The sequence below is a fragment of the Panicum virgatum genome, chromosome 2N (assembly GCF_016808335.1).
Source record: "Panicum virgatum strain AP13 chromosome 2N, P.virgatum_v5, whole genome shotgun sequence".
NCBI lineage: Eukaryota > Viridiplantae > Streptophyta > Magnoliopsida > Poales > Poaceae > Panicum > Panicum virgatum.
This window is the reverse complement of record NC_053146.1, coordinates 52,228,320-52,250,517: the sequence shown is the minus strand read 5'-3', so window position 1 is coordinate 52,250,517 and position 22,198 is coordinate 52,228,320. Positions and strand designations below refer to the sequence as shown.

General features: G+C 51.3%; 2 protein-coding genes and 1 pseudogene across 3 annotated transcripts; 2 read left to right on the top strand and 1 right to left on the bottom strand.

Moving 5' to 3' along the window:
- Window positions 1-1,952: 1,952 nt before the first annotated feature.
- Window positions 1,953-3,161, top strand: LOC120661155 (annotated as a pseudogene).
- A 233-nt stretch (window positions 3,162-3,394) lies between these two features.
- On the bottom strand, window positions 3,395-5,660 carry LOC120661156 (chloroplast envelope quinone oxidoreductase homolog). The gene is made up of 4 exons (XM_039939881.1): window positions 5,254-5,660; window positions 4,665-4,806; window positions 4,440-4,528; window positions 3,395-4,305 (listed from the first exon to the last, which is right to left on the bottom strand). The coding sequence occupies exons 1-4, from the start codon at window positions 5,323-5,325 to the stop codon at window positions 3,589-3,591; spliced, it is 1,020 nt and encodes a 339-aa protein (XP_039795815.1). The 5' UTR covers window positions 5,326-5,660; the 3' UTR covers window positions 3,395-3,588.
- Window positions 5,661-9,193: 3,533 nt separating this feature from the next.
- On the top strand, window positions 9,194-13,386 carry LOC120661154 (probable glucan endo-1,3-beta-glucosidase A6). Of its 2 annotated transcripts, none has more exons than XM_039939880.1 (3): window positions 9,194-9,391; window positions 9,519-10,763; window positions 13,102-13,386. In XM_039939880.1, exons 1-3 carry the CDS (start codon window positions 9,328-9,330, stop codon window positions 13,191-13,193), a joined length of 1,401 nt encoding a protein of 466 aa, XP_039795814.1. In that variant the 5' UTR covers window positions 9,194-9,327; the 3' UTR covers window positions 13,194-13,386. The 2 variants fall into 2 exon arrangements, with proteins under 2 accessions (XP_039795814.1, XP_039795813.1); XM_039939879.1 differs by having other exon boundaries at window positions 9,519-10,856; window positions 13,106-13,386.
- The last annotated feature ends 8,812 nt before the right edge of the window (window positions 13,387-22,198 follow it).

The window sequence follows — 22,198 nt, the reverse complement described above, 5'->3', positions numbered from 1 at the left end:
GATCTACGTTCATGTACAGGGGGAGGAACATCATGTGTTGGAGGCCATGGTTTGGGGGGCATGAAGTCATCCATGTCGTCATCCCAGTTAACACAAGTTTGTGCTGCAGGTGGTGCAACATGACTTGACGAACCTCTTGCCTTTCCCTTTGCCTCCTTTCTGATTCTAGGTTCATGTACAGGGGGAGGAACATCATGTGTTGGAGGCCATGGTTTGGGGGGCATGAAGTCATCCATGTCGTCATCCCAGTTAACACAAGTTGGTGGTTGAGGTGTTGAAGCTGTGAAGCATGACTCGACGAACCTCCGGGCATCTGTTCTTGCGCAGGCCAAGTACTATCACCCGAAGATCTTATCTGCCTCCTTCGTCTAGTTTGCGGCATAAGTCCACCGAAGATACATACCAATTTACGAAAATTTGGTATCGTTTTGTTAATCAACTCCGTGTCCTCGGGGTAATCCTAACATATAATTAAAAAAACAATGTTACTGTTTTATAAATATGGATTCGAAATGACGGACGAGATTACAACTGAATGAGAGTTACCTTAATGTGCATCTCATACACCTCTGACCGCATCCATATCTTACAAGAACTTTATAAGAATCCAATGATATTAGGATGATTCGCTAGTTCACATACTCTCATGTATATCTTCCGACGTTCTAGCAGGTGTCCCTTTACATCTTGCGTCGTAATACCTCGAAATAATGTGAAATCTTTAAACTCTACTACTTTGGACAACACCATCTCTATCGTACCATCCGCTAACGGATCCAACTTCTTACTGATAACAAGATGGGTCATGATATCAAGTATTATACTAGATTTTTCTTCGGTCCATGAAAATCCTCCACAATTGGAGGCAACCATTGCCTTATGCTGCAATATCAATAAGGTACTTTCATAATTCTATTCTAATTCATAATTAATTTAAAAACAAGTCTGTAATAGTACTGAAATTGTAATACTAAACGAGTGTTCTAAAGCACCAAATCTAATTCAGCTAATCCGCTAATTAAATTAAATTTTTATACAATATCAATGGATTCATACGGAAGTTACCGGTAGATCACAAGTACGCAATTCGGCAGAGCTTCGCCGCTTTTCTTCTCCTCACCCCTCTCTTTTTTCCTGAATTTTTAGGCTCAAATGACAAAGGGGATGGCGGCATATAGCGGCCATGACTTATATAGGGCAAAGGGGACCCTGTCGCCCCTGGGGTGGGCGACAGGCCCCTGTCGCCCGGGGGGCGACATGCCCCTTTTTTTTTGCCAGGACCTCGTTGCGAATTTGAAGAAAAAATACGCTTAGGGCCTGTCGCCCTATGGAGGGCAACCGGGGGATATTTTTGAAATATTTCAAAACAGACATATATTTTTGAAATTTTTATTTTTAAAAAATATAAAAAAAGCGCGACGATCCACGGGCCGAACCTCGATTGATAGGGGACGAAAGACATCCTGTGCTTGGAGTAGAGGCTGGCGATGGGTTTTAGCCGGCGCCGAATGCGCCTCGGAGTGACGCCGCCGCCATCAGGGAAGGGATTTACCTGGACCTTGTACACGGAGTAGGACGGGAGACAGATTTCATGGCCTACCACCAGGTACACGGACGAAGACTCCTTATCGTTGCTGCTGCTACGGACGATCTCGGAGGGGGCTGGATCCACGGCCGTCTCCCTCAACTTCCGCTTGTTGCCCCGGCGTGGCATCTCCGTCCGCCGCCGTGCAAGTTGATTAAGGGTTGGTGCGGTAAGAACGGAGTTGTGGTTCGCCTTTTGATTCCGATTCTCTGAAGAACGGAAGGGCACCTGGGCACGCTTTCATCGGCCCATTTTACTATATGGGCCTCGGACGTTACATAATGGGTATGGGCTCGGCCCATGTTATTTCTGGTCCATTATCTTTGTGGAAACGAAAGGTAAGAAGGCAACTCAAGGATCCGATTTCCAGTTTTCCACAGAGGAGATGCCGACCCCGACGCCGACGCCGACGCCAGGCAGCAAGAGGAGCAAGGACAAGGACGTCGTGGCGGCGGCGAGAGCTCGAGCTCGGCTTACTCGCGTTCGCCGAGGGAAGAAGAAGAAAGCTACTTCCAGGTCACCTGGCGAGGCTGCCGCCGCGAAGCAGCCGGTGTACTTGGTGGTGGAGCATGGAGTCGAGGAACCCACCCACTCCATCCTCCAGGTCGCCACCGGCGCCACGCCCCGCCGCCTGCTCCACGGCAGGCGCGGTATGTTCTTTGCCGCGGTGCGGATGCGGTACGGGCCACGGACAGGACATGAACCTCATCGACAACCCCGTGACCTCCAAGGAGGTCCAATGGTCTCCCCTCCTCGACTGGCGGCTGGCGCACCCCATCCTGATCCCGCACGGCAGCAAACTGTTCGCGCTCTCCCGCAGCCCCTCCGTCTTCTTGGGGGCGGACTTCATGCCCTGGTTCTTCAGCTTTGACCTGGATAAGACCGCCGGATGTCGCTCCCTCCCACCGCCGCCCTTCTTCCCGTGCCGCCTCAACCCGCTGGAGTACCGCGACCCGCCGGAGGTCCGCGTCGCGGCCTACGCCCTGGTCGGCTCCCACATCCTGCTCTCCGTGCAGCAAGACAGGGGCACCTGCGCTTTCGATGTGGACGCCAGGAAGTGGGAGATGGTGGACGGCAGGAACCTGCCGTTCGCCGGCCAGGCCGTGCCCCTTGGCGGCCACCGCTTCGTCGCCTGCTCCAGAGCAAGCGGCGGCGCCGCTGCAGTATACCGCATAGAGGTTTTCCCGGCAGGGCAGGGAACCACCAAGCCCACGGGGAGGACGGAGCTGTCCATCTCCATCATTGAGCTGCCGGTGGAATCGAAGGGCATTGTGCCGGGGCAGCTCTTGTGCGCCATGGGGATTGGTAGATTCTCCTCTTTCGACATTCGGTCTGTTGATCCAGGCCCAGAGGCCAAGCTGGACAAAGCTCGCATTGTTCACCGCAGCTACTCCCTGGTGGTGATTCGGTTGTCGTGGTGAAGGAGCAAAGGCAGATTTACAAACTGCGTGATCCATCCTGTCATTTGGCTTTTCCTTTGCCGGTGGTTGCTGCTTTAACCGTGTAAGCAGCAGACCCTAGCTGTTATTTTGTCTGGCTCCTGCCGCTTATTTAGAACCTCTATTAGCGTTGCACACTTATTATATTGTGACAAACTAATGTGTCTATTAATGTAGCATAAGATAGATGAGACAAGTTTCATACCCGGTTATAGATTTCAATTTAATTCCAGCTTAAGAATTTTGATAATAGGATTGGAAAATTATACTACAGAGTATAAGCATGGTCGAAATTGCTGTTTTATGATAGTGCTTCAGAAGCTAAAATGTGGCTACCCAGTTCTGTAAATTTACTCAGAACATGTGACTGTACAAACAAATTTGTCTTCTTTTGGAATTAACGTTTGTGAAATTATCGTCGGTTGTTGGCTTGCCTTCAAAACAAATGCGTACGACAATCTTTTTGAGTTTTGGTCCCATGACATTTGACAATGGTATTACTGTGTCAGTGTATATCACGCGACATCAGTACTTCTAAAATATGAGTACATATACAGCCCGTCCTCACTCCGGGCCTCCCATTTCCACGACGACCTTGCCGGTGGCGTGGTCGCTCATGCTATTGGCCCAGCCCTCCTGCGCCCTGCTCAACGGATACCTGGAGTCGATCACCGCCGTGAGCCTCCCCTGCTTCACCATGCCCACCAGCAGCTCCATCTCATCCTTCCTGGGCGTCACCAGGAGCGGCACCAGCCTCTTCCTGGAGAAGGTCAGCTTCTGGAGGACCGCGGTGGCGCCGGCCACGAACCCGGGCGTGATGTCCACGACCGTGCCCGCGGCGCCGAGCGCCGGCCGGAACACGGACCACGGGACCGCCGCCGCCGCGCAGTGCACCACCGCGTCGTACTTCCTCCCGGAGGGGCTCCGCAGCGCGGCGCCCTCGGGGGTCCCGTAGTCCAGCGCCTCGTCGGCGCCGAGCTCCCTGACGAGGCCCAGGTTGCGCGCGCCGCACGTGGCCGTGACGTTGTGGCCGCCCAGCCTGGCCAGCTGCACGGCGAAGTGGCCGACGCCGCCGGACGCCGCGGTGACCAGCACGTTCATCCTGCGGCCGGTGCCGTCGCCGGCGTCGGGGTCCAAGCTGACCCCGGCTCTCTGCAGGGCCCGGAGCGCGGTGACCGCGGCGATCGGGATGCAGACGCCTTGGGCCGCGGACACCTCCGGCGGCCTTGACGCCGTCAGGGAGGCCGACGCCACGGCGTACTCCGCGAGCCCGCCGCCGCCCTGCCGGTGCCGTTGATCGTGCATTAGTACTTGGATTTGGAACTTAACTAGCAGCTCAAACAATTGGTGAGAAAAAAGATCAAGCCTTGTAAGCGAATCGCTGCAAGTTGCAATCAAGCATCTCGCAATCTTACCGGGAAGTTGATGGCTACGACCTTGTCCCCCGGTTTGAATTCGCTCACCCCAGCGCCCACCTCCACGACTTCCCCGGCTAGATCGAAACCTGTTCCAGCACGCGTCAGCGAGTTAGGTTTCCAGCAACTCTGAACTTCGAAGCCACTCGACCACGCCCGTCGAACAGCCGCCGGCGATCGAAATCGAAGTGGTCACCCGCTGCCCAAGCGCCACGCGTGTGTTACCTGAGATGAACGGGAACTTCCTCGGCATGACGGGCCAGGCGACGCCCTTCTGGAACCTCCAGTCGACCTGGTTGACGCTGGTCGCCTCCATCCTGATGAGCACCTCGCCCTTGCTCGGCGACGGGATCGGCACCTCCGCGTGCTGGAAGGGGAACTCGGCATGCAGAACACGGTCAATGGATTCGGAGACACAGGGCGCGTTTAGTTCCCAAAAATTTTCACCCAAAAATTTTCACCTCCCATTTAAACACATGTATGAAGCACTAAATATAATTAAATAACAAAACTAATTACACAGTTTGGATGTACATGACGAGACGAATCTTTTAAGCCTAATTAGTGCATGATTAGCCATAAGTGCTACAGTAACCCACATGTGCTAATGACGCGTCAAATACCTCAAAAGATTCGTCTCGTGGTTTCCAAGTGAGTTCTGAAATTAGTTTTTTAATTAGTGTCCGAAAAGTCCTCCCGACATCCGGTCAAGTGGTGATTTGACATCCAAAAATTTTTGGATGGTGAACTAAACGCGCCCACACCTGAGCTAGATCGTGCATCCACGTCAGGTTCGGTTCGTAAAGAAATGTACCTTGAGGCCCTGTGCTCCGCCGCCGTATCTGTCGTACAGCACGGCGCGCATCGTGCCGGATGGCGCTGCCATGGCCGCCGCTAGCTCGCCGGCGGCGCTGGCACGAGTTGGTGGCTGGTGAGGAGTCACCGTGCGCGCGCCTGCTGTTCATATAGGTCGCCAGGGAGGGCCAGCACCAGCAGGAGCGAGAGCAGCAGCGCAGTTTGACCGACGCGGCGGGAGGGACGTGGCCTGGCTCCGCGCCGCACGGGCGCGGTGCGCTGCCGGCTCCCGGGTGCCGTGGTGGAAGCGCGCGCGGGCTCGGTCCGCGGGGCTTGTGGCCACGGACGGCCGCAGGCTAGGAGCTCCTCATGCTGCTGCTGCTGCCTTGCGGAAGGAGGCGGAGACAAGTCCCGGCTCCGCCCGCTGGCGGCGACCTCCGGTGTTCACCTGATCGTGATTCGATGAACGGGAGTTTTTTTTTAGGGTCGACGGAGGAGAGCATCCCCACCTTATTAATATTCATTTCAGGGGCTGTTTGGCAGCCAAAGCCATTACAAAAACTGGAATTTCAACAATTTTTGAGGGGAAGGCTAGATTTACAAAAGGGTTTACATAATGGGAAACCGTGAGCACCAGGAATCAGCAATGACACGATCGACAGCTGGCCAGCGTTGGCTCCACAGCCGTGCGTCTTCCTTACAGGCCTGCCACAGTCGAGCGTGCGAGGCAGGCAAACTGTTGAACACCACATCGTTCCTATGCTTCCAGATGTGCCAGCAGAGGAGGTGGAGCAGGGTGTGGTAGTGTTTCGCCGGTATCCCGCCCGGCCGCTGGATTGACCATAGAGTGGAGACCTCAGCCTCGTCAATCCGAAAGCCGACGTTTTACCATACTTTTGCTGCAAAAGGACAGGAGAAGAGGAGGTGATTGCAGTCTTCATCCGCGGCTTGGCAGAGAGCACAAAGTGGCTGAATCAATCACATTTTTCACCACCAAGTTGGCCCTGCACTGAATTCGTTCTTGCACCAAGAGCCAGATGAAGAATTGAACTCGCGGCGGTGTCTTGTTTTCCCAGACAAAAGTGGAGAAGGGGCTGGTTGGGGCACCCAGAGTTGTCATGACAAGGCGATACACAGGACCAGCCCGGAGGACGTTGTCTGCTGCAGCAAGCGGTGAGGTTCGGCGATCGTCGGCCTGTTGCAAGGTCACCATGTCGAGGAGCTGCCTGACTTTGTCAAGTTCGGCACGGGCTCTCCAGGTGAGGTGTGGAACTAGAAATTGATCAAGCCCTCAGCAACGACCTCAGCCACATAGGAACGGAAGTTTCCGGTCAACCTGTGAGACTTGGAGCGAATCTCTTTAGCTTTCACATTGATGCGCTGTTCCGCTGGTCTGTCCACTGTCCTTCCCTCATGGAGCTCGGGAAAAAAAGGGACAAGCGATTGACGCGAGTCGCGACGGCTCGCGGCGTGCGGCGGAGTGTGCGGGCAGGCCGGTTCGTCAACGCTGCCGTCTGGTAGTGACGCGCCACCGAACACCGGGGCGGTTTTGTCGCCTAAAAATCGGTGGTGACGTTCTCGCCGGCGCGGCGCGGCTCGGCTCCTCTCTTCTCTCCTCCCCAGGCTCCTCCTCCCATTTCATTCTCATCCCGCCGTGACGTCTCGTGACGCTCGTTCCCGGCGACGTGCGCGCAGACCGCGAGCTCGGTGGCGGCTGACGTGGACCGGAAAAAGGTACCAAGATCCAAACATTCCTCGCTTTCTGCAAAGCGAAAAAGGGCAGGGGGCGATGGAAACTTCACAGTCCACACAGCAGTAGACTGGGGAAGTCCCGTCTATGGCAGTATCGCATGGTACCCGGCTGCGGCTTGCGCAGCGCAGGCGATTGGAGAATTCGGCTTCTCCCCGACCCAGAATTTTGAGGCCCTGTTTAGATGCATAAAAACAAAATGCAAAATTTTTATAAATCGTTTGTATGGTATACTAAATGTAATCAAAAAAATAAATCGCATTACACAAATAGACTGTAAATCGTGTGACGAATCTAATGAGTCTAATTAAGACGTGATTAGACACTAAATTGCTACAGTAATACTACAGTAAACATGCTCTAATGATATATTAATTAGGCTTATTAGATTCGTCCCGTAATTTACAGACGAGGTCTGTAATTAGTTTTATGATTAGTCTATATTTAATACTTTAAATGTTGAGATTTTTTTAAATATAAAAATATAAAATACAAAGTGATCTAAACAAGGTCTGACTTTTTGAGGACAAGTTTCTCTCCCCGACCCAAGAGGCGAAATCATCCAGGAAGAGACGCACGGTCCCGGCATCCCCGCCGACCCCCATCCCGTCAGGCGTCCGCACGGAGCCGCGGACCGCACCTCCGCCCCCGCCGCCAGCTCCGCCCAATGCCTGCCCGGCCGACCGCCAGCGCTTCGTCCTCCACGAGGCCTCGTCGCCACGTCCGGCTCCAGCCCCGCCTCTCCACCAGGCCGCCACCGCCCGTCGATCCCCGCCTGGATCCGGCACCCGCGTCCAGCTCCCGCCTGGCCGCCACCGCTTCATCCTCCACCCTTCTCCCGGCGCTCGGGTGAGGGGCGGCGGCACACACCCCGCCGGCCAGAGCGGGCGCGACGGCGGACACCTCTCGAGGTGTGCGACTCGGCAGCACCGTGGCAGCGCCTACCTCGGCAGGCGCGCGGCGAGCTCCTGCACGGCTCGGCGGCGCCGCAGCGATCCCTCCGCCCGGGTTTTTTTTATTTTTTTTTGATTTTGTGGACTGTGTTGAGAGATGGTCTCGGTTCCTTCGGATAGAATCATAACCGAACCGAACTAACCGAAACCGAAATTGCTCGGTTCCTGACTATGAAAAGAACCGATCGGTTCTTATTTTCTTGGAACCGAACTTCTGTGGGAACCGAGAAACCGAACCGATCGGTTCGGTTCTAACGGAATGCCCAGGGCAGGGCTAGCTCTGAGCACACCAAAGCAAGGGGAAAAGTGCCCTTCACGACGGTGGCCGGGGAACGTACCATGTCTGCACTGGTTCATGTGCAGCACTTTGAAGCGAATCGGCCTTTCACCTCACTGCTAACAGCATGCCTCCAGCCTGAATTTCTTTCAAAAAAGAAAAAGCCTCCAGCCTGAATTTCTTTCAAAAAAGAAAAAGCCTCCAGCCTGAAACAACATGAACCGCGCGCTTTGCAGAAACGTATACTCGCGATTTGCAAAGGCAACTTCACCCAAAGCTAGTAGAGGAAAGGCAACCGCAGGACGATCCTAGCGCTAGAAGAGAATCTTTTCCGTATGAAGGACTGAACAGGGCCGTACCGGCAAATTCGAAGGCCCTGTGCGAAACTATGAACTGGACCCTAGTACCATCGTTGCGCCTGCGAGTGCCCAGTGAAATCCGGAAGGTGGAAGTGCAGACGTGACTTGTGCCGTGCCTGGCGAGCGGTTATAGTGGAAGCGAAAAAGATTGCACTGCGATTTGCAGATTTGATTGAAAGACAATGATCAAGCGGCATATTTCCTCTTCTATGACATATTTGGGCTACAATTTACTTCGTATTGGATCAAAATATAACTAAAACAAAATTTGCTATATAACTATAACTAGTATACTCGTTATATTTTGGGGCCCCTAAAATTTGGGGACCCTGTGCGGTCGCACAGCTCGCACGGGCCTAGATACGGCCCTGGGACTGAATGAAGTCTATTTGTAAAATTTTTTTATTGATGAGTGTAATTTTTCGTGACGAATCTAATAACGTTAATTAATTGCTGATTCGCTACAGTTAAACTACAGTAACCATTCTCTAATCGTGCGATCAAAGACATTATTAGATTCTTCAAATCACTAGCGCAGGATTCTGAAGTTGATTTTGTAAACTGCCTCGTAATTAGTGGTCAAACTTTCACTTTACGCTGCAAACGAAACGGCGCCACAACCGCTCTTCTACGAGAGGACGCCGCTTCCCATCCCCGAGACAGCAACGGTTGACCCGGGCTCCGAGAAGGCGAGAACACCAACGCCAGGCAGCCTCCAACAGAGCAGACGCCAGAGGGAGCCGTGGCAGCATCCATGGCCGCCGCCCCGCCGCTCCGGGCTCTCCTCCTGCTGCTCTGCACCGCCTTCTCCGTCCACAGTAAGCGCGCGCGACGCGAGCCACCTCTGTCCTCCGCCGCCATGTCGTCTCGCCGGCGGAAGGCTTGAGCTACGGCGAACCGAGCAGAGCTTAAAGCTCGTGTTTTTCTTGTTTTTTCCCCTTGCAGTGGCAGCGGCGCACGGGGCGAGCGCCGGCGGCCACGGGCTCGGCGTCAACTACGGCCGGGTGGCGGACGACATCCCCTCGCCGCGGCGGTCCGTGGAGCTGCTCCGCGCGGCGGGCGCCGGGTCCGTCAAGATCTACGACGCCAACCCGGGCGTGCTCCGCGCGCTGGCGGGCACGCGCTGGCCCGTCTCCATCATGGTGCCCAACGAGATCATCCCGGACATCGCCGCCTCGCCCGCCGCCGCGGGCCGCTGGGTCGCCGACAACCTGGTCCCGTACTACCCGGCGACGCGGGTCAAGTTCCTGCTTGTGGGGAACGAGATCCTCTCCGACTACTCCATCGTCAACTCCACCTGGACGCGCCTCGTCCCGGCGATGGAGAACATCCACCTCAGCCTCCGCAAGCGGGGCATCAGCAGCGTCAAGATCGGCACCACGCTCGCCATGGACGCTCTCGCCGACGGCGCCTTCCCGCGCCCGCCGTCCGCCGCGGCCTTCCGCCCCGACATCGCCGAGTCCGTCGTGCGCCCGCTGCTGCACTTCCTGAACGGGACCAACTCCTACTACTTCGTCGACGCCTACCCCTACTTCGTCTGGGCGGGCAACAACCTCACCGTCTCGCTCGACTACGCGCTCTTCCAGGGCGGACGCACCCGCTACGTTGACCCGGGCACCGGGCTGACATACACCAACATGCTCGACGAAATGCTTGACGCGGTGGCCATAGCGATGGCGAAGCTCGGGTACGGCGGCGTCAAGCTAGCCGTCGCGGAGACTGGGTGGCCCAACGGCTGCGACTTCGACCAGATTGGCGGCAACGTCCACAATGCCGCCATCTACAACAGGAATCTCGCGGCACGGATGGCCAAGAACCCTGGCACGCCGCTCCGGCCGGGAGCGAAGATGCCGGTGTTCGTGTTCTCTCTCTACAACGAGGACCTCAAGGGCGGGCCCGGCACCGAGCGGCATTGGGGTCTGTACTACGCCAACGGTACGGCAGTCTACGAGATCGACCTCACCGGTCGGCGGCCGCTGTGGTCGTACCCGCCACTGCCGGCGCCGGAGAACAACACACCGTACAAGGGGCCAATATGGTGCGTCGTGTCGGCCGCCGCCAGCAAGAAGCGGAACGAGACGGCGGTGGGGAACGCGCTATCCTACGCGTGCGGGCAAGGAAATGGGACCTGCGACGCCATTCAACCCGGGAAGCAGTGCTACCTGCCGAACACGACGGTGGCTCACGCCAGCTACGCGTTCAATTCGTACTGGCAGCAGTTCAGGAAGATTGGAGCGACGTGCTACTTCAACAACCTCGCGGAGCAGACTATCGAAGACCCAAGTACGCCCCCCCCCCCCCCCCCCCCCCCTTCAGCTCCTCTGAAATTACAGACCATTTCGTACTTGTTTGGAGTGGTTAGTTCTTGATTGGTCATCTGTAATTCATTCAAGTAACTAGGCTGATCTAAAAAGTTTTGGAGAAAAGTTGATGGAACATTTCACCAAATGTGAGTAGAGGAGTAATGAATATTGTGAGCATCTTGGATACAGTACAGTACCAGGTCAACTCTAACCTCTAGTGTCTTTTATGATGATTAGTGTCATCAGATCAGATAGTCTTGGGTCTTCGCAAGGATTATATTGGAATATCGAGAGGATCAAATCTCTGGAGGCTATTGCCCCTTGTCAACCAGGAGAGCCGAAAAACATTAAATAACTGCATTTTTTATGAATGATTTGCGGCCCATCCAGTGAAGTAAGCTTGTTTAGATCAATCTAAAATATTTCTTGTGTAGATCTTTGCACATGCTTACTGATCCCAAGAAGTTTGCATCTTGCGTGGAAACTTCCAACTTTGTGTTGCTCATGTTGATCGATTCTATTAATATTACTAGTATAGTATATGATTATAACTGGTAATGTACTGTCATTGAGATGCTCATTCCATCTGTCAAAATGAGTTGCACCAGCCACTTGACAATTGACACTTGAGGGATAGGATCATAACAGATATCAATTTTCACAAAATGTGGACGATGAGGTCATGCGTCAAATAGTAGCAATCCGGTTGATCAAATACTACCCTGAATATTTTTTGAACATATGCAGAAAGGCCATTGTTTGCTGACAAGTTTCATATTTGAAATGGGATGAAAAGTATGTGAAAATAGTTTTCCTTGTAGGATTTAATTAGGAGTATGTGGTACCTGAAATCATTTAACATAATAGGAAGGCTCCTAAAGTGGACCAAATTGTAAATTTGACCACTTTGCTATTGTTGTCTATATTGCGAGTCATATCCAAGGGTGTAAAGCGGACTTTTCCCTATCCTAGAAGTAAAACTGAAGAGCTATTCTCTAGCATAGCACTGCATATGTGCGTATTCAAGCCAATGAGATGATGTGGCTATCAGATTTACCTGAAAGGCATTATTTATAATTTTATATTACAACAGAGGTCTTTCTTAGGATTCTATAGAGATTCCCACAATGCCACTGTCTACATTTATGGTGTCAGTCTGTTGCTGGGCTCGCTGTGAAAAGATGCGCCAAAATGATCAGTTTTTTTTTTGAGTGGGCCAAAATGATCAGGTTGCAGGCTTGCATTTGCATTTGGTCTAAGAGACTGATGCAGTAATAATGCAGATAGCTCTTGCTGCCATAAGGCCCATAACTCCATAGTAACTGTACTTTGCAGTGATATGGTAGGGCATGACTAGTCATTTGTGGCCCATTTACGACTGGATGAAAGCCCAACTGCACATTTCACATGATCTTTGGATTGTTGCGGTGAAGTCAGTAACTCCAAGCCTGCACGTACAACCTGCTACTCCCTATATGAGTTTCTTATTACCTACTTATCTGGTAATTGATGCATTTGACCAGCTGGTAGTAGGCGAATGCATAAAGAACTTCTGCGTGTATGTTAGCTTTTGCAGATTTAGTGGAACTGAGTACAGTGTCTTTGTTAAAAAGAAATCTTATGGGAACAATATGCTTGATTTTTTAAAAAAGAAGCTGCAGTCGAGCAGTGTTTATACTGATTTCAATGTCGTTGATGCTGCGCATACCTGTAATAGGCATTTAGTAAACTGAAATTGTTGTGACTTGTATTTGCACCAGCATTCTCTACATAGACAGCCTTACGCGAGAGGTCTATGCAAGGTTTCCCATCAGATCTAGCCACATCCTTGATTGCTTGCTTGTGCATCTCATTCTTCAGTTCTTTGGTTCCTCTCCTAGCTTGGTTGCTTGAATTGGTAAAAGAGGGTTTCAGTCGGTGCTACTTTGATCACCAAATCAAGTTCTTCATGGAATTGCTTTTTGGAGAAAATGCATGCTGCGATCATCTATTAAAAAAAATACCAGTGCGCTTATGCTCATTCAAAAAAAATGTCAGTGCGCTTACATTGCCATCTCTGAACAGTACAATACTGACAAGACGATGATAGTGCCAGAAGCTCACCTTAATTACATTCCTTTGTTCCTGCTTGCTCAAGTAACTATATAATGTTTTGACATATAGGCCATAGCATTAGTTACCACGGTTCACGGCTCGTTGATGACTTTTTTCCCCCTTGTGTTGTTTCAGGCCATGGATCCTGCAAGTTCCGCAGCTCGTTGGGCTCCTGACTGACTGCCTGGGAGAACGGAGTGGGATAGAAACATGTGATTCCTGATTTTGTGTAATCCTAGTTTAGACGGGTTTGGTTGGGAGCTAGGGGAGGGGACGTGCTTCTGGCCACCATAGATGTTCCCTCACTTCTTACTCGGACTTCGGCTGTAACAGCGGAGACTTTGCTCGGTTGCTCGGTGCTCACTTCAGAATCAGAAACGGGAGGTGGAAGTTCGCTTGCCAATTTGCCATGCTTGTGTTTGTTTGTTTGTTTCTCAGAGGAAAGTAGGCTTTTATTTACTTGATAATATTTTGAGGTACATGCATCATTTCTGGACACTCGAGGTTAAACACTTTCATCAAGAACATGAACATGTGCCTAGGGGTGGTAAAGGGTCCAACATTTTAAACTAGAAAATCTAAGGGCCGGATTCTAAAAGGACCGGGCTCTAATTTTATACAATTTTGAACTAAAAAATTTAAAGGCTTTGTTAGGCTGTGAGGAGGCCACTAGGGCCATGGCCCATTACCACCCCTACATGTGCCTCACTATTAGAGCTTCTCATGCTTGAAATTTACTTCTTGAAACAAACCACTCCTTGCTTTAATCTCCCTTAGGATCGAGGAGTAATGGAGTATGCATACAAGTTCTGCTAATGAATGTTGACAATCACTTCCAAGCAGTATGAAGCTCTGACATATTTCTGCACACCCATGTTTAGAGTTCTGTTTTGCATCTAAGTGCTAATGGGTGAAAGTGATATACTTTAGTATTGATATATCTAAACAGGAGTGTTAATAGGATGGGCTAAAGTTTAGCCAAGATCAAAAAATTAGCAAAAATATAAAATGCTAATAGGTGCTAAAGTTTAGCACTCAACTTTAGCCCCTCAAGAAAAACCCTAGCGCTAAAGAAACTGCTTCATTGCGAGCTATGGCTTTAGAGAAGGTGGATTCTAAGGGGGTATTTAGTTAGTGAAAAAGTTTGGATTTGAATACTCTTGCACATTTCGTTGTTACCTGACAATTGATGTCCAATCATGGATTAATTAAGAGCATCTCCAAGTGTTCCCCATCCCAGGTTGTCATTCTTATTTTTTTGGCAAAAATAGAAAAAACCTTCTCCAACAGTTCCCCATCCCAAGTTGCCATTTTTATTTTTTTTTGGCAAAAACAGAAAAAATCTTCTCCAACAGTTTCACATCCCAAGTTGCCATTTATGCCAAGTTCGGAAAAAGAGCCTCCGCGCGCATATATATGCGCGCTCGTATCCGCGGCGCATCCGTCCGTATCAGAAGAGGTGGAAGGACATAAAAATAATTTTGTTTCTGTCTCAGGGTTCCTTATGTAAGTTTTCATGAGATGAAAGGGCATAAACATAATTTTGTTTCACTCTCAGGTTCCTGATGTAAGTTATATCTGGGTTTGGCAAGTGAATTATGCCAAACTATTGGAGATGGACTCTTTTTTTACTTGGCATATCTTTTTAGAAGTTGGCAAAACACAAGATTTGCCAAGTAAAATTTGGTAAACTCTTGGAGATGGTCTTAACATCATTAGATTCATCTCATATGAATCAGCTAGACTGTGTAATTAATTATTTTTTTAATTGTATTTAATACTCCATTCATGTGTTCGAAAACTCGATATGATGGATACTGTGCAAAAAAGTTTGGAAACTAAACACTCGCGTATATTTGCACGCTCGAGGTAGTTTTTTTTCAAGTTGCCAAAAAATGTCAAGTCCTTTGTCAAACTATTGGAGAGGTATTTTTTGTTATTTTTGTCAAAACTCAAAGATGCCAATCTGATTTGGCAGACTGTTGGAGGTGCTCTTATGTTAGCCTAGTTTATTGGGTTATTTTGATCCGTGCCATTACAATTCTTCAAGTTTGGAGATCTGCCATTACTATTCATGTATTTGGACTCAGGCCATTACAATTCTCCTTCTACTGAAGATATGTCACTATGTACACATCCGATACACTCGGGCCCACGTGCAGCGTATGTATAGAAGCGTTGTCTCCGTATTTACAAAAATGCCACCACCATCTCTCTCGCTTATAGCATGGGCCCATACGTCAGATTCTTCTTCTTCCTCCTCCCTTCCTTGTCTGTGCACCGCGGCGTGGAGAAGCTCGTACGCCGCCGCTCCTCCTCCCATCTCCCTCCTCCTCCTCTGGTCCTCGGTCGCCGCCGCTCCTCCTCCGTATCTCCATCCTCCTCTGGTCCTCGGCCCCTGCCGCTCCTCCTCCGCATCTCCCTACTCCGGTCGCCGCCAGCACCTCCTCCGGTCGCCAGGAGCTCGCTGGAGCGGCTCGCGCTTGGCCGACTCAGCCTCCGCGCCGTCCCGCTCCTTGTGGCCGGGCTCGCCGGCCTCCGCTCGCCGCTCCTGGCCGAGGCGGCCACGACGCCCATGGACGAAGCGGAGGCGCAGCGCGCGGCGAGCCGGAGCCTGGCGCAGCAGCCTGTGCGAGCCCCGGCGTGGCTGTGGACGGAGCCCGCACCTCCCCTTGCACCCCACCCCTCCCCTCCGCCGCCATGGGCCGCAACGCGCCGCCGTCGACGAGCTCGCCAAAGCTGCGATGGAAGCGCACGGCGGCGTCGCCCACGGAGCCCCCGACGCCGCGTCGCTTCTGCTCCATGGACGACGTCACGCACCGCTCGCGCCCCGTCGACGCACCACCCCCGCCGCCCGCGCGCGCGAGGCCATCTACGACGTCGTCCTCTGCGACACATGCGGCTCTGGCAACCGCAACGACGAGCTGCTCCTCTGCGGCCGAGGAGCCACACCTTCTACCTCCACCCCATTGCGCGGCGGCGGCGGCCATGGCGCGGCGTCCTAGCGGCTTGCGGTGGCGCCTCCACCTCCGCGCCTCCTCGCTGGCCGATTCTCCTCTCCGGCGGCGAGCAGGAGGCCCGCGCGGAGGCGAGATCCACGTGCAGCTGCGAGATCCAGGCGGCGGAGCTGATGTGCCCGGCGAGACCGTAACAAGGAAGGGAGGAGGAAGAAGAAGAATATGACGTATGGGCCCATGCTGTAAGCGAGAGAGATGGTGGTGGCATTTTTGTAAATACGGAGACAATGCTTCTATACATACGCTGCACGTGGGCCCGAGTGTATCGGATGTGTACACAGTGGCATATCTTTAGTAGAAGGAGAATTGTAATGGCGTGAGTCCAAATACATAAATAGTAATGACAGATCTCCAAAATTGAAGAATTGTAATGTCACGTATCAAAATAACCCAGTTTTATTTGAGTTGCAGATCGCGCGACTGCGTGGGTGGGCTAGAGCGTTTCAGGCAGGCCAAAACACATCCGTGGGCCGGCTTGGCCGCGTCACCGAGAACTTGCCGCGCTCCGCCGCGGTTGTCTGCGGAGGAGCCGAGGACAGAGGAGCTGCAAGGCCTTGAAGAAGGCAGTCTCATCAGTCATCACTCACTGTCTCACTCCCTACTCTCCCTAGCCCCTCACATGACGACACCTCGCCAGGAGCACACGCACTGCACACTGGGATGAACATGTCCTTGACTTGTTGCTACTATCCTTGGCATTTTTTTTTTGAAAAGCTTGGCATTTTGTTTTGAACGATCCTTGGCATCTAGCACGGGGCGAGCAGACGCCCGCCGTGGCCCCGTGCGCACGGCCTCTGCCCATGCGCCACCCTGCCGCACAAGCACGGCACATCATCGCCGCCCAAAGACTTCCCCGCCGCCGGCGCCGCCGCCTCGCCCCCGGACGCACGTCCGCGCGCGTACAGCCCCCCCGTGCTGGGTTACCCGACAACCGCTCGCCGCCCTCGCGCGTCGCGATAAATGCCCGTGGTCGTGCGTCGTGCCCCGTCAGAGTCGAGGCGGAGCAGCAGCAGCAGCTACTGTTGGTTGCATTGCACCTGCACGGGGGGAGGAGGGAGCTTTTGCGGAAAGGCGTGGGGGTGGGGGGGCTTTGCTTGGCGTGGGCGCTACGGAGGGGGGAGGGCTTTGCTCGACAAGATTCCTCCTCCGGCTCCGGGCGAGTGGCCGGCATCATGGCCTCGGTCGGTCGAGCACGGTTAACCACTTGACGTTCGACCCTCGCCTCGCCGGCTCGCCGCCGCCACCTAGTGCGTCACCGGTTTGTTTCATTTCCCGTCCCGCGCGGGTAAGGCAGTAACCACCCCCACTTCCAACCGCTTCGCCATCTTTAACCACCCCGGCCGGCCGCTTATCCCCGCCGAGAAATCACTTCCAATCCAAGTAAATCGGTCGACCAAGCGTCACCCGGCCAGCAAGCAGCTAGCTAGATGGGCATTGGCATTGGCATCACTACTGAACCCCTCCACACTCGTTAGTGCGCCGATTAGTGCGGTGACGAGCTACTTTCGGAGGACGTCGCATCTGCCGTTTTAGTTATGCATCTCCATCTCCCCGGCTGAAACTGAAATGGCAGTGAACAGTGTCAGTGTGCATCTATAGCTGAAACTGAAAGGTGCAGAGCTTTCCTTCTCCGACTCTCTCTCCGACCTTTTCCCGCACACATGGCACACTGATTGCGCCGGACAAGAGAAAGAGAAACCGTGCCTGGCGACCCCATCCCTTCCCGATCTGATCCGAATGATGATGGTCGAATCAGACGGCGATCGGCGTTTTTTCCAGCACGAACAGCCGTGCAGACAACAAGCTAGGAGATCAATCACGAAGCAGCAGCTATCACCGGTGGCAGTGGCAGCAGAGTACATACGCGGGCCATTCCCTTCTGAAAAAAGATGTGAGGGGATTGCAAAAAGGAACGCGAGCGCCGTGCATGATGGCTCCTTGACCTATCCGTTGGCGTTGGGTCAGGGGAGGGAGACTGGGAGGTCATGACAAGGTAGATGGTGGCCTCCGTGTACCTCCGGCCGGTGGCCGGGCCTGGCCGGACCCTGGCAGGGTTTTACTTACCGACCGGTCCGGCCAAATCGGTGCGGTCCGGTACCGGTATACCGGTCCGGTTTGGCCGGAAACCGGTCGGTGCCGGTGGAATTCTAATTTGAATTCAAATTTCGCAGTACAACCGGTTCGTACCGGTATACCGGCCGGTTAGACCGGTATACCGGCCGGTTTGACCGGTTTACCGGTCGGTTTGACTGGTAACCGGCCAAATTCAATTTTTTCTTTTCTTTTTTGGTTTAAATTCAAATGCCCGCAAAGTATACTAAATGAATGTTTGTATAACATGTTTTTAGTCTAAATGAACTCTCCAATTCTTTTTTTACTACTTTTACATTGTATTTGTACATTTTTGTATGCACGTTTTTTTAACTTCAAATCGAATTTTTGAGAAAATTTGACACCATTAGATTCGTCGCTACTTGAAATATTTTTAGAAATTTTTTGAGAATTTTTCAATTTTTTGAATTTAAATTTAAATTTTGAATTTGGACCGGTTTGGTACCGGTCCAAACCGAAACCGGGCCGGACCAATTTGACCGGTAACCGATCAAACCGGATGGGTTCCCACCGGTTTTGGGAACCCTGGACCCAGGCACCCAGCCAGTCCCAACTCTCTCTAACATGCGATGCAATCATGGAAGCCGCCATTCGTCAAACGACGCGTTAAAGCCTGGCTGTTCAGACGTTTTCATCTCCGTAGGACGCAGCAACTCTAACATGCGATGCAATCATGGAAGCCGCCATTCGTCAAACGACGCGTTAAAGCCTGGCTGTTCAGACGTTTTCATCTCCGTAGGACGCAGTGACCGTTCTCAGTGCCAGTGGAGCTGATTGAGCTAGATGCCTGTTCATCCTGCAAATGGATTGGAAACCAAACTATACGTTTAAATCTATACCAATCTATTTTTATTAGAGAAATTAATATTACTCACATCACTCCAAACCATCACCTAAAGATGGCAAGGGGTAAAATTCGCGCGGATATCAACTTCATAAACCCGTACCCGTGTGCTAAAATCCGTGCCCGCGCCCGCGCCCGCAACCCGCAACGGGTAGAAAATGATACCCGTACCCGCTATCCGCGGATACCCGCATACCCGCAAGTTTTAGAAAATCAAGCACACAAACACATTTTAATAGCATGTAAATATTAATATGCACCTCTATATCTTAATATTAATAAATTATAACCTAATAATCAACACGTCAACACCATTTATTTGAGGAAACAAATAAATTTTAGCAAATAATAAACTAGTCTCATACATAATACATCACAAAAGTCATTATTTGCGGGTTTGCGGATTCGGGTATCAATTTTTCAAACCCGTTTGAAGATATCCATTGGGTTTAGAGTTGTACCCGCGCCCGTACCCGCGGGCACAAACTCAAACCCGTATCCGCGCTCGTCGGGTTTGGTATCCGCGGGTACGCAGATATTTCGTACCCGTTGCCATCCCTACCACCACCACCACAAACTAATCCAACACAAACATTTCAGCTCATAATATAATAAACTATTAGCCAAACTATGATTACAACTCAATAAAAACCTATTTTTCAAAAAACAAATTATAGTGTAGATTTTGCCACACCATTTTGCACAGAGTAGCTGTCAGTTATACCGAGTCATCTCCAACAAATTTCAGTCAATTTCAATAAAATTTTATAGTGTGAATGTGATGTTTTATTTCTACGGTCCGACTCTTGACGTGGGACCCACATATAATTCTAGTCACACTATTTTGCACAAAGTAGTTGCTAGTCATATCGAGTCATCTCCAACAAGTTTTAGTCAATTTTGATAAAATTTTATAGTATGAACGCGAGGTTTTATTTCTAGAGTCCGGCTCTTGACGTGGGATCCACGTGTAATTCTAGCCACGCTGCTTTGCACAGAGTAGCTGCTAGTCATACCGAGCCATCTCCAATAAATTTCAGTCAATTTCGATAAATTTTTATAGTGTGAACACAAGGTTTTATTTTTAGGGTCCGACTCTTGACGTGGGACTCACGTGTAATTCATGCCACGCAGCTTTGCACAGAGTAACTCCTAGTCATACTAAGTCATCTCCAACAAATTTTAGTTAAGTTCGATAAAATTTTATAGTGTTAACGCGAGGTTTTATTTCTAGGGTCCGGCTCTTGACGTGGGACCCACTTGTAATTCTAGCCACACTATTTTACATAAAGTAGCTGCTAGTCATACTGAGCCATCTCCAATAAATTTCAGTCAATTTCGATAAAAATTTATAATGTGAACGCGATGTTTTATTTTTAAGGTCCGGGTTTTACGGGACCGACATTTATATATAATTATACTGTTTTGCATAAAGAATCCATTTCAGCTCACCACAATCCACTCCAATCCATATTTATATAGAACCCACTCCACCCCACCCCATTAGATAATATAATCCATTTGAATCCACCCAAACACAATCTATATCAAAACTCAATCCATTAAATCTATTCTATATCAAAACTCAATCCATTAAATCTATTTCAACCCAAACCATTAGTAGGGTGAATGCCTATACTGCTGTACAGCACGCATTCAGTTGAAAAAATGGCGAGCTCGCTTTGCGTCCCCGTGAGGGCGTTTGCGTCCCCGTCCAGGTAAACGGCAAACTTCGCTAAAAATCTCCGTTCAGCATCCATGAACTCCATAGAATCTTGCTCAAAACCCCCAAAAGAGAGGAAGTCACGGAACCAGGCTGAAGGACGAAACGTGAGCCGGATGCGCACGGCATGGCCTATTGGCCTTGGCCAGGGGCGAAAAGGAGCGAAGCATTGCCACGTCCCACGTTCGCCAGTCCCGGTGGGGCCCGTCAGATACCACGACTCTTCCCTGTCACGTACTCACGTGCCACCAACCTTTCCCACGAGCTCGCGACATGATCATCACTCTCTTCGTATGGTTTTTTTTCAGCCATATTTTTTTCACATAAAATTAGCATCAATCATCAACTAATAGTACTCTTTCAATTATAAAATAGTATTAGTCATCAGCCAGCACTACTGTTGTTTCATTAGCACCAACCACCGATCATGGCCAGCCGAACAGAGTCCATATCCCAACCTCGGCCGTCCATCGCCCGCGCAACGGCCAGATCCTGCGCCACGCCGACCGGCCCGGCACTGCGCCGCTTACAGGTGGGCCACCCTCTTCTTAACAAACCTTTCCCTCCTCCGTCCTCCGCCAGTACCCTAGAAAAAACCGAGCGGAAGTCTCTTCCCTCCCCGCCCCCGGTAGGGCTGGACGAAAAACTCGTAACTCGCTAGCTCGCTCGACTCGCTCGTTAATGGCTCGGCTCGAGCTCGACTCGTTTTATAATGAGCCAGCTCGTTTTATAACAAGCCAGCTCGTTTTATAACGAGCCAGCTCGAGCTGGCTCGCGAGCCGCTCGCGAGCCATAACGAGCCAGTTAATTATGAAGCCAGCAAATTTAAATGGGTGCATTGTTAAAGACAAAAAATTCTAATGACTCATATTTGAAGAAAATGAGTGCTGCAATGTTAAACAAATTTGATAAATATTTGGAAGAGAAGAACAATGTCATGGTTATTGCTACAATCCTTGACCCTAAGTTCAAAATGATATATATTCAGTTCTATTTTAGTCAGCTTTATGACTCCTCAAGGTATGAACAAGAGGTTGCTTATATAAAAAAATGAGTTAGAATAGTTGTATAAGAAGCAAGAATTGGAACAATGCTGGAAAATGGGTAAGAAGAGCAGCATAAGAAGCAAGAATTGGAACGAGCCAAACGAGCTATAACGAGCCAAACGAGACATACTCTGTGATGATGTGTGTTCATATTGTCTCTCTACATTGGCTCGCGAGCCAAACGAGCTAGCTCGAGCTCGCTAATAAGCCGAGCCGAGCTAGCCTGCTGGCTCGTTAGTATAACGAGCCGAGCCGAGCCAATATGTTAACGAGCCGAGCTATAACGAGCCGAGCCATAACGAGCCGAGCTGGCTTGATATCCAGCTCTACCCCCGGCCCCGCCGCGCACATGGCCCGCATTATGGCGACCCACTCTCACCGACGCCTGGGACCCACCCTTCCATGGGCCCACTCGTCATCCCGCCACGCACGTGGCTAGTTAAAGCCAAAGCCCTCGCCCCCCCACGCCGCAACCCGCAGCGGGGG